Raw genomic sequence first — 12,207 nt, 5'->3', positions numbered from 1 at the left:
GTAGCTTTATATATGGTAGTTTCCTGTTCTTGACCTGGGGCGAAGACAAAATCTACATATACATATAGGTCTAACTGAGTGTTTTGATATGGTATCTTTTTACGCCGGAGACCAGAGTTCGATTCCAGTCAACAAGATTGGGTATTTTCCTGTGCTCTTTCATACAATAATAAATTGATTAAAAAAATCTACAGTACAGTTTTGGGTGCGAGCTCAACTATGGTGTCAGCGTACGCTTTTCGTATCCACATTATTTCCATCAACCAATCAAAACACGCTATAGAAAAATAGTTTGGACTGCAGTCGACAGCGACCACATCCTGGTGCCACATAAGACGGTAATTATCTTAACTTCCCACAGTATGTGTGACTTTTATCTGGTAGTAAAGTTTGTCTAAAGTATTACATCTAACTGGTATCAAAATAATAACACAAACAGTTAAGTACGATTTCAGCAAACGTCCAGATCGCGAAATTACATCATGTGGCAGACATCAGATCTGCCTAAACACTACGGCTTTTTTGTTTACGCGTTATGACTAATTTGATATGTATTGAACTGTCTTAGGGTCAGACGGAATAAGATATAATCCATATGTGATTATGTCATTCATGTTTGTATAAGTTTTATATGTTGTAGGTTATAACTAGTCGATAAATATGTGGAACGTGACTGACAGAAACGTTTCAATGGCGAACTCGAACGTCCTTGACCTTAATTTCATCGCTAGAGATTTTGCTATCGAAAGCCGATATGATTTATCAAAATCTGATTGATATGTAGGTCTATGTTCCTATTCGTTACAAAAATTATATACTTTCCCCACAAATAGCAGTGACATGAACCAGGAACATAAGAATGCAGATAAAATTAAGAATACCAGAAGATTCGTAATAATTTTCAATTGAAAATGCATTTGTATGATACTCATTAAAATACGTGACGTCTAGGCTACTCGTTAGAGTCATGATATAGATGTGGATTATTACACCGAATACCTAGGTTATAATAATTTACTAGTATGGCTTCAGTGATCAGTCTACAATTTGTTTCCATGAGTCCTTCAACTTTATTGCTGAAACAATGAAACCAGCAGTGTAAGAGATTCTACCAGTCCCATCAAAAGTCTAAGAGAACAGGACTTGGGACTCTCATGTAGATTGGTCACAGGGCTTGTGGTTAGACCATATAGATGGATAGTTCATACAGCTATATTTTACATATATAGAACTATCTGATTCCTGGTATCGTAAGAGATTGGTATACAGATCACAGACTGTTTCCATGTGTATTGTGAAAGAACTATGGTGTTTTACTATAAATTTGTATCAGGTAATTGTGTTAAGACTTTCCCTATGATACTAAGTCAAATAAATAATTTTAAGCCTCATACCAGGTAGATATATTTGGTAAATACCAATGATGTTAAATCAATGTGGAATTACTGCACTATACAAGCAGGCATGTTCTTTTTTCAGACATGTACTTTCTTTATGGCAGAAAGCTATACACTCAACTTATACTGTACTCCCATCCATGCAAAGTCTTCAACCCTAAGACACCAACAACCCAGGTTCTTAAACCCCAAGGAAGTTTCTCAATTTCCTAAAACTGAAACCCATGGAATGGTCAATAACATCAATGTCATCATTGCGTGACTCTTGTCATTTTCATGTTGTGATATTGCCACCTTGTAGTGACTGTTATTTTTGTGTTGTTATATTGTCACTATTAAGGGCCCATTTGTTTTCATGTTATACTGTCCCCATCGAGTTACTCGTTTCATTTTAGTGTTGTGAGGTGGTAAATATTGGGGTTATCTGCTCTTCTGTACAAATCACCTTCATAAATTTTCAGGACAAAAACTGCTAAAAATTATGTATCTCTGGTGAATACATGTGTCTGTTGTTATGAAACCTTGAACTGAATCTTTGACAACAATTATAGATTCTGTATCATGCAGATATCCTATAGTGTAATCTATGTCAGTGATAAACAGCAGCTAAATGAACCTATATTAGACCCTTTATAATGATAACATTGGTGTCAGTACTTCTAAGGTCAACATGTGTTTACTGATCCACATTGATGTTGTCAAGATAATGTAAATATATATATATATCTGGTTAGAATGATAAAAATGGGAAGCTGAAAAAGGCACTTGTCATTTCTGTATGGAATAGTGTAGATTTTATGTTTCACATTGTGAAACTTTTAACATTAAAATACAACTGATTTTGTACCTAATAGCATAAAGTTTTTGGGAATACATTCAGAATTGTGCATTAATTTTAATCAATTAACAAAAATAATGTATATTAAAACCATGAAACACTAAACAACATGGATCCTATCAGGGTTTTCCATAAGTGCCGGTGACCGGCCAATTTGACCGGCTACTTTGATCATTTGGCCGCCTACACCAATCCAGTTCCGTAATAATGTTCTTTACACTACTACACGTACACGGCAGGCCAGCCTCCTACTTTCACTACATAGTCTACTACTAACAAAATTATGGAAAACCTTGTCCTATTAAAGTGAAACATACCACTAAAGCAGTTCAAAGCGGATGATCATTAGAAAGAAAGCAATAAAAGCAAAGAGTTTTCTCCCTTTGGCCCTTTATTGGCTTTTCATGCTTCAATATGATTCAGTGACTTAATTAATTGTTGTACAGAATTAGATTTTCAATACTCGCATTTTTAAATGTAATTGCTACATTGGACTGACATCAACAGATGTATTAAGTATTAAAAAGATAATTCATACTGATACAAGGTAAATATCAACTGCTATTGATTACATTGGTTACCACAGTGTATGGTGAGAGTTGAATCAGAATACCAAAAAAAAATTAATTAATTAATTAACACTTACCTGGTAGTTGTTGGTTGTAATGCTTGAACTTAAAATTAGAAATAAATTATTTCTATTTTTTTTTATTTCTTTAAAGTATGCTTGCAATTCAAATGCCATGCATTGAAAGAAGTGAAACTTATAATATGTCAAGTCATTATTTTGTGATTTTGTGACATTAGATGATTTGAACTGTCTTTCTAAATCTATTTTGACTTTTTTCATAAGAATATTATTGTACCAGACTTGTCAAACAGATCTGAAAAGTTTCATGAGATTGTCACCGTTTGACATCATGAACAATTAATCTTGATAAGAACAATTTATTTTCACCAACAACAATTATACATGTGTACTGATATCAGATAAACCTCATCAAGACACGAGTTGAGTAGTCCTTTGGACATGTGATCTAGATAAACATGTAATATAAAGGGGTTGTGTTTACAAGACCTCATTATAAACCAGGCACCTGCTTACCTTCTGTACTCAACAATTTATACTCAAAGTCTAGGTACAGTATAAAATGTCTTAATTTCTTGTAAAAAGATCATCAATCATAGTTTCAAATTTGAAACAATTGGTAACATTATTCTCTTGACTGCAAGATTGAATTTGTGTGTGGTTTTTTATGCAACTTTTTCGAAATCCTGTACTGTACAGTAGATGTGTATGTTTCTAGATTTATTTAAAGTTACAAACATTACCAATATTTAAAATATCTTCAGGTTAAGCATTTCTTTATAATTCAGGACTTCAGGCTATGAGCTAAGGTTATGAAAACATTCAAAAAGTTATTTTTTAAAAATTCTGTGCAATCCTGTTAACAGATTCTGTTCTTACTTATTTGAACCAGATGCACACATCACATATTCTTGCTCTGCCACAAACATAATTATTATTTTAATCATAAATATCTTGTTGCTAAATGATGTAAAGATATTTAATTATAGATATTTATTGATTTTCAGGTCCCAGAGAAGTGATTTGATACGAGTGCCATTGGTCATAGATTGATCCTGAAGTATGGACTTGGAACAGAACATCCGGGATGTACAAAATGCTATTCAGCAGCTAGAGGCTATAAAGACACACTTGGACAAGAATACTAGTGAAGTAAGTAAATTTTATTATATTCATTATTTGTTGATGAAAACAAGACCAATGAGGCAGGAACATTCATGTGTACCAGAAAAATATATTCACTAATTTACAGTGTTATACTATATACACACTATAAATAGGTTTCCTCCAGTGTCAACACAAGACTTAATCTTTTGACAGCTAGATAAATGCCTGATTAACCAACTACTCATTTGGATGTCAAAACAAGAGGGATGTCAAAACATTGAAAGATGTCTCGTATATTTATTGAAGTGAAATAGATATATATTTCAATTAGTAAACCAAAGTTTTGAAAAAAAATCATATTTCACAAAGTCTGAATGTTATAACTTTACTTTGTTTCATATTTCTTTCTCATAACTTGAATACTTCAAATAGGACAGTTAAGGTTTTACAAAGTAATTCATATGGGGTCAGCTTAAATAACAGACAACAATATACACTTTTATAAAACCAAAATTGTATGCTGACATGCAGGTTTTTTTAATGTAGATTATTCAGAACTTGTAAGATGGTTCTACATACATGTATTTACAGGTTAAGAGTAACCTAAATACCACATTCCTTCGTCACTTGCGGTCCTTGTGGAACCGACAAGTATTCCTGGCTAATCAGGTGGACCTCATTCACAGCAGTAAAGAAGAAGTGCTACATCGTCAGCTAGTACGCCTTCACAGTCTCCTCACCAGTCTGCAGAATCAGTTACAGGGAGCAGGAGGCAACATACTCTTTGACACGTATGTGTTAGATAAATTGGTATAATCTTCAAGTTGAAAATTGTTCATGAAGCCATTCTTTCTTGTGACAATAAATCTCACTTTCCCCCAAAATTTCCATTTTTAAAACATTTGTGCACTGTATTTTGATAACCATTAACATGGTATATTGCTAGTTTGAATTCATAATTACATTGACAGATGAAATGCCAGCTTAACCTAGATAAAATTGTTAAAATTTGCATGCACAGCTTTGATGAAAAATAATTCATGGTGTCATTTGCTGACATGCCATAGTATTCTATGTCCAGGAAAACTTACTTACCAATTAAACTGCAAATGTAAAAAATGCATCTTTTTGAGAAAAAATAATGTTATGCATTTATTATAATCAGCTTAGTAAGAATCATATAGACAAGAGATATTGTGAACCTCTGTCTCTTACTTGAATGAGAAACATAATAGAAAAATTTCAAGAAATCAAAATACTCTGAAAAGTTCTACACAAGAAGTTTGTGTTTTCCTGGGATGACAATGGCACCCACAATGCAGTAACAGTTGACAACTTGAACATTTTGGAAAATGAAATGCAAAAATCACTGACTTCAAAGTCCTAGTTGTCTAAACAACAAATTATGATATTCAGCAATTTTCTGTCAGGTTTATAATATGAACATCCTTTTTCATAAAATGATTTGAACAGACATTTAATGTTTACAGGAATGACCTGAGGCCAGAAGAGACTCCCTACATCAGTTTTAGGGCTGATAGTGCCTCCCTTAGGGATGCTATAGTCAACTATGGACGTGTGGACCACACAGGGTTTCCTCTAACATCACAGTTCATGGACCCACGCAGCCCAGCAGCCAGTTTGCCACCTCACTTTGAGGACTACGATGATGCAGAACACCATATCCTCTACAAAACTGTGGAAGAAATCAAACACGCCAAAACCAATAGCCACAATGTAAGTCTGTTACAGAATTTTCCTTCACGTTGAAAACATGATGATGCAAAAGCCATGAGCACATGTTTCTTTTCATGTTTTTTAACGGTAGTTAGCGTTGATATATTAGTATGCTGAGTTTGGCATTATCATTACCAATGTCTATACACAAGTCATCCTCAGTCTTACAGACATCAAATGTAATATTCTTGTGCAGTTTCCTGATTGTGGATTTTGATTGTATATTTGTGACAGATTGATGTCCATATACCAAAGCTGTCTGCCCGCCCTGAGGACTGGCTGACTCACACCACTGCCACAACTTCCACTGCAACTGCCTTAAAACCAACATTTGCCTTCCCAACTTTCAGTAGAGATCCCACTGATTGGCTAAAATCCTCGCCCTCTACTGAAGTGTCTGGCTCAGGTATGCAGCCTATCATGTCAGTTATCTCTCCTAACCTACCAGATACTTCTCCATCGGTATCGATTTGCAGTGCATCAAGTACGACTTCTGGACGATGTACTCCTCGAGGGATCCCGACTGTCACCTCCTCTGCCTCCAGTATTGACACTTGGTTACTTCAGATCAAACAGAACCCAGATATGGAGGAGGAAGATGATTTTGAAATTGTTGATGGGTCAGCATCTTCAGGTAAGTATAGGTTGTAACATCTAATTTAAAATTAAACCATTTTGTGAAATGTTGATATTATATACTTATTTGATGAAGAACTAGGAAAAGATGTTGTCACCTGTTCAACAGGTATTAGGGGTAATACAGATTAATTAATTCAGATTAGACATTCACTTCAGAGTCAGTTTCCCTCATTTAGTTGAAGAAATAAGATCAAAAAGTTCAATATCAGCAGAAATTGAGGCATATTTGTCAAGATCATATTACTTATATAGGAGTGCTTGACATTGAGGATGTTGTTGATGAACCCACTGGGACCACTCCCACAGTAGACCTAAACCGATGGACTGTGTCACAAAGTTTGTGCAAGTTAGACTCCCAACCAACAGACATTGATCAGGCAATTGGACATGATGTAATGGCCAGTTACCTTGCTAAAAGGGATGATGACATATCATTGTGGCTGGCTCCAAAACAGGTACAAAGGTCTTCACTACAAATCAAGTTTCATTTTGGCTATAGCTTAATTTCTTTTTTCTCTTACACTTATTTATAACAGGCTGAAAATCAAATAAAAAATAAAGAGTATTATTTTCTTCAGTGTTTCTTAAACAAACAAAAAAAAAACAAAAGAGACAATTTTCAGATGATGCTAATTGTGATATTCCCTCCCTTACTGAAGCTAATTTTATGTGTTTACTCTAAACATTTTATTTTTCTGTCTGATTTTCATCTGTAGAATTCATACTCACCCTCCCATACAGCTGTTTAAAGATATTAAAGATAACCTACTCACCCACTTACTTAATATTTAATTCTAACGTCAACATGAAACACATACACCCTTTTTAACCTTATTGTTGATATTGGTCTTACAAGACAATAATATACATTAATATTTATAATTTTCAGAAGACAGGTTGCTGTGGTGATTCCTGCTGTGACAAACCAACAAGCTCTTTTGAAATTGAGAATCTAGGCAACTGTTTAGCTGACAAACTTTGGATCAAATTGAGCAGCAACAAAGAGAAATCTGAGCAAATCAGCAGTCTATGTAAAGCCAATGAACCATGTCAGTCCTTCGACGACTGTTTAGGAAAACCATCCTGCCTTGAGGAACACCATGGTAGAGTCGGTGGCATGAATGCAACAGATTTGCCAGGTTTCAGTATCTTTAAACATAACAGTGATGACCAGAAATGGCTTGCCAATGGAGGAAAGAATGTTGGACCAACAACCCGATGTGTCGGATTTGGACATTTCACGGAGGCCAGTAAGGAGATCAATAACTGGTTACTAAATGAAAAGGACGTCTGTAGTCAACCCAACATATCAGGTGAGATGACCTTCTCAGCATTCAGTGAGAACACAGACAACAAGGTTTGGCTTCGCCTGGATGAGGCAAACAGACTACCACCAGCGAACACTCCCTTGCAATACTGTACCACTTGGGACAAACTGACTAAACAACATGGAGATATAGGTATTGACCAATGGCTTCTACCACCCTGTGCCAATAGCAACGCTGAGATGGGCAAGGTTTTACCAGACGTTGACCAAGAGATCTGGCTGTCACACAAAGAAAGCATGGAAACTGAAACACTTTCCAAGGAACAAGTCATGGAAATTCCCTATACTCAGGAGGACAATAAGTTCTGGTTGTATGCTTAAATATGTTCCTCATTCCTGGTATATTAGTTATACTTGGATTAAAAATCAAATTGTTGTTGACTTGATCCAGTTTCTTGCGTGAATGTGAAGACAGGCAATGATATACAAACCTTGTTATGTCAAACTCGGCAGGACCATAGGAAAACTTCAAGATAACCGAATATCCAATTTAAGTGATTTTAATGTTTTGTGTAAAGTTAGACAGGGACTGACGAAATGCTTCAAATAAAACAGAGTCTTCGAATTCTAAGAGTTTGAGATAACAAGATTTGACTTTACTTACATTCATCTTTATTACAACTTTAGGAAGTGGTTCAACAACCAAAGTATTGTAAAGTTAAACTTAGTGCAATGAAGAAGTAGTGATTCTATGTTAAGATTAAGTTAGATATAAAATTGTTTATCCTAAGTCTGTAATCAAAATGTTTTCTTAAACTGTATGTAAAATACTCAGTTTCCATTTCAAACAAGCAAAGAAATAGACGAATTTCATCAGTCTCCTGTGGAGTTCATTCAAATAAATTAGTATGATTTTTAAATAAAATCTTAACATTCTGAAAATGATTTTAACTCGGTCAGATAACTATGTTTTCAATAATGCTGCCTTGTAATTTACTGTGTTTTAAATGTTGTTTTTATGGTAACATCATAATAGTTTTTTTACAGATAAAGTGATACATGTATGTGAAAAATAAGATTAATTGTAAGCAAATTAATTGTACACAGAATTCTGTAATACTAAGTATTGTAAGACGGATGTCTACTACAATTTCAATGTTACAGTAGCACAGCATTTAAGGCTTTCTGTTGCTGTTTTGGATTAAAGAAAACCTCACTAGGGAAAAATAACAGAACACAAGAATGTGAACTTCTGTTATTGACAGTACATATGTTGCATCATTTTGTGCAAGATATCCACATTTATGTGTAGTAGTATTATTTTAAGAAAGATGTCCACTTTTTGTAATAGTACCTCCACCTTTAGTACTTTGTAAAACTTGTTATTTTTATGCATTTCAAGGATGCAAACAGGAAAATATTTCAATGCTTTTATTTAAATTTTTATATAAAAAATGGTGTGGTACACTTTTGTGAATAACTATTTAAATATATTGTAAATGCATTTCTATGTCAGTTGTCTGAATTAATGCATTTCATTTTCAATGTAAAAAGCTGAAGAATAAGGAAGCAGTGTCATGTAGACGTAGAAAAGACTTGAACCTTTACAAGATGAAAGCTGTCATAGTTAATAAGCATTTAAGATGGAATTCTGTACATAAAAGTATACATGCAGTAAATCACCTTGTGATTGCAGTTGCATTAAAGTACATTATGTATTAAATAATGTGTAAACAAGTGTTTCCCAAGTTTACACAAGTGTTGTATAGAGATCACGCAAGTTTTACCCAAAATTTGATGACAGTAAATTGAGAATTTTTTCCTATATCTTGAATTTAACATTGCCTTCAATGTGTTCATGTTTCAAACACTGCTTCCTTGTGATTCATTTCAGTCAGCGTTAATCTATTGAGACTGTGATAAAAATATTCCTGTAGAATGGAGTTGTACAATAACTTTATTCTATAATGTCAAGTGATATGTCCCCATAGCAAGCATATCCCCACCCCCATTACCCTACCCTACCATAGTGAATTATGTTTCTTGGGAAGATGAGAATTGGACCAATTTGTGCCGATTTTGTTGTAACCTTGGGCAAGACATTTTAATCACAATACTCTGGACGGCATGCAACAGCCTCTCATATGTTGTTGGGTAAGGTAGACATCTGATTATAAAAAGAGACGTCACCTCACAATGACTCTTGCCGTTGATGAAGTGATAAACCCAGCAAATAAACAGAGCAGTATTCTGTAGTAAATAGTCTGAAATATCCCTCTCTTGCCACCAACATATCTGTTAAGTCGGGACAGTGTGGACTTCACAAGGTATTCTTCATCATCACACTGATTATAATTCCCTTATATAAGTAGTGTTGAAGTTTTTGTATTATCATTGCAACTATAAAACAGACAAAATGATGCTGATTCTGTTGAATTGATTCATTCATAAATGCATTTGCCGTAGGATTGTGAAATTGCAGAGAACATTGATAATAAATGTTATAGGTAATTAACCATTGATAAGTGGAAACCTTTAGATAACGTTGAGTGAGGTATGATATTGAATTTTAAATGTTTGTTTTAAAAACATAGAATTCATGCCCTCAGATACAAAAATCATCATCTGAAGTCAATCTGTTACGCATTAAATGTCAGTGCAGTATGAAGAATAGTACAGTGGATGTTTTTCTGAAGATTTTGTGAAACGAAGTATCCGTTCCAAATTTCCATATGATAACATAATTATTGTCTTTATTAGATATGTTTATCTATTAGTGTATGGTATTGACCACATACTGTTACATATGAATATTTATCAACTCCTGTTATGATTATAATATTGACTTTTGTAAAGTCTATACACATCCATCACAACCATTATGTTGATGAATATCCATGGCAGCTGAAGTTGTTATGGGAACTAGTCACTGTGCTTACCATATTTTCCTGATTATAAGTCGCACCAGTACCCATTCCTACGATATGGTAACCATGATGTTAACCAAAGTTTGTTGAACAAAGGAAGGCAATTTATCAGATCATCAGTCAAACATTTAATAAAGTTTGCAAATGATTAATGCACAAATAATCATTTGTTTTATTGATGTATTTTCTGAATATTCAAAATACATGAAATAGCAAATATCGAACTAATTTGCCATGATCCATTTCAGTCCCAAACACATGGTAGGCAGGTACGCTTTGCTGTCTCGTACTGGTAGGCCTTTTTTTTCTTTTTTTTATGGCATTCTGACGATTTTTTTCTCGTCCAAATATAAGCTGCATGCCCAACTCGTGAGGAAAAAAGTTGTGTCTTATAATCCGGAAAAATACAGTAGTTATCTTTATTTGACACACAGACACTCAGCAACACTAGCTGACACTTACCTTTAGCTCCACTGCTTGCACTTAACGCTTTCTGCAAATAATATCATAAAGCACAAGTTGATAGATATAAAGATATTTTATATGTAGAATATGAAATTGTAAATTATTTTTGAAATATCAGAAATGATATTGTGTAATAGTTTTGGATGGTTTTCCAATTGATAAGAGTAAATCTGTCCATGTGAAGGGTCATGGTACAATTTTGTACTTTTCTTGAATTTCTGTACATGTCAATTTTAGTCATTAAGCATTGTTTATTATTTGTACATTGCCCTGTTTCATGAATGTGCCCAGGAGCTTACTGAATTCTTGGAATTGAAATTTTCATTTCAAGGGGAAAATGAGATTTTCTGATCTCTTGGAATTGGTTATTAAAAAAAAAAAAATTGTAACATCTAATCTTAACAGATCCCTACTCCCCCTGGATTTCCCCTACTCCCCCTAGATTTCCCCAATTCTAAGTAGTACTTGTTTTGATATTATAATGCAAAAACTTGGATAATAATATTAATGAGAAAAGTTTCTTGAATTTCCTTTACATTATGTATACATGTATTGATTTTTTTAAAACATTTCAATGGAAAACTTGTTATACTGAATGACATAAAAGAACATTCGTGAAACAGGAACAAGCTACAGTGATACATAATGATGGCTGCAAGTCAAAATGATGTAGAGGATTTACAAAGATGTGTTAATATGATGCAGAGAAGTTTAATTTAAAGATACAGACATAGCTAGGATGGCATATGAAAAAACTGTTGAAAGTTACAGATGTGTTAAGGAATAAAGATGCATATGGTCTACACTTGTTAATTGACAATTTTTGGGGGAAAGGAGTTGATATACTTTGTACATGTTTAACTGTTGTTAAATAAATAATCATTCTCAAGATAATCTTTTCTTTTGCTTCGTTTATTTATTCAATCTAACAAATGTGATGAAACACAAAGTTACCAGAACTTAGAGATACCTTCTCCCAACAAAAGTCTTCTGTTGATTCTCTCGGTTAATTTTTCAAAAAAAAAAAAAAAAAAGAAAAAAAAAATAGAATGAAATAATTGTTCAATGGACATCTTTAACATGTATTCAGAAAACACTGTTTATATGTACACAGGCACAAACTGATTTGGGATGCAGGGGTATGGTCCAGGTTGGAAGCCCCCAACACCTGGAAAGAAATGAGGATAAGACTGGTTTACTAGTCTTTCTATTGGCTGAAAAAATAAAGAGAAGTTCTCTGA

At 33.8% G+C, this 12,207-nt stretch overlaps 1 protein-coding gene across 1 annotated transcript; it reads left to right on the top strand.

The window, feature by feature from the left end:
• Nucleotides 1–310: 310 nt before the first annotated feature.
• On the top strand, nucleotides 311–11,860 carry LOC132556131 (nuclear receptor coactivator 4-like). Its single transcript, XM_060220516.1, has 7 exons — nucleotides 311–338; nucleotides 3,832–3,976; nucleotides 4,523–4,722; nucleotides 5,422–5,668; nucleotides 5,903–6,302; nucleotides 6,560–6,762; nucleotides 7,197–11,860. Exons 2-7 carry the CDS (start codon nucleotides 3,887–3,889, stop codon nucleotides 7,953–7,955), a joined length of 1,899 nt encoding a protein of 632 aa, XP_060076499.1. The 5' UTR covers nucleotides 311–338; nucleotides 3,832–3,886; the 3' UTR covers nucleotides 7,956–11,860.
• Nucleotides 11,861–12,207: the final 347 nt, after the last annotated feature.

Source organism: Ylistrum balloti, unplaced genomic scaffold, assembly GCF_031769215.1.
Source record: "Ylistrum balloti isolate Yb309-2 unplaced genomic scaffold, AGI_CSIRO_Ybal_v1 Utg370552, whole genome shotgun sequence".
Taxonomy (NCBI): Eukaryota; Metazoa; Mollusca; class Bivalvia; order Pectinida; family Pectinidae; genus Ylistrum; species Ylistrum balloti.
Note: the sequence above shows the minus strand (reverse complement) of the source record. Positions and strands in the feature narration are given on the sequence as shown.

Coding starts and splice junctions, on each gene's coding strand:
- LOC132556131 (XM_060220516.1), top strand. CDS start 3,887: ATGGACTTGGAACAGAACATCCGGGATGTACAAAATGCTATTCAGCAG. Junction 3,977..4,522: donor TGGACAAGAATACTAGTGAA/GTAAGTAAATTT, acceptor ATGTATTTACAG/GTTAAGAGTAACCTAAATAC. Junction 5,669..5,902: donor CCAAAACCAATAGCCACAAT/GTAAGTCTGTTA, acceptor TATTTGTGACAG/ATTGATGTCCATATACCAAA.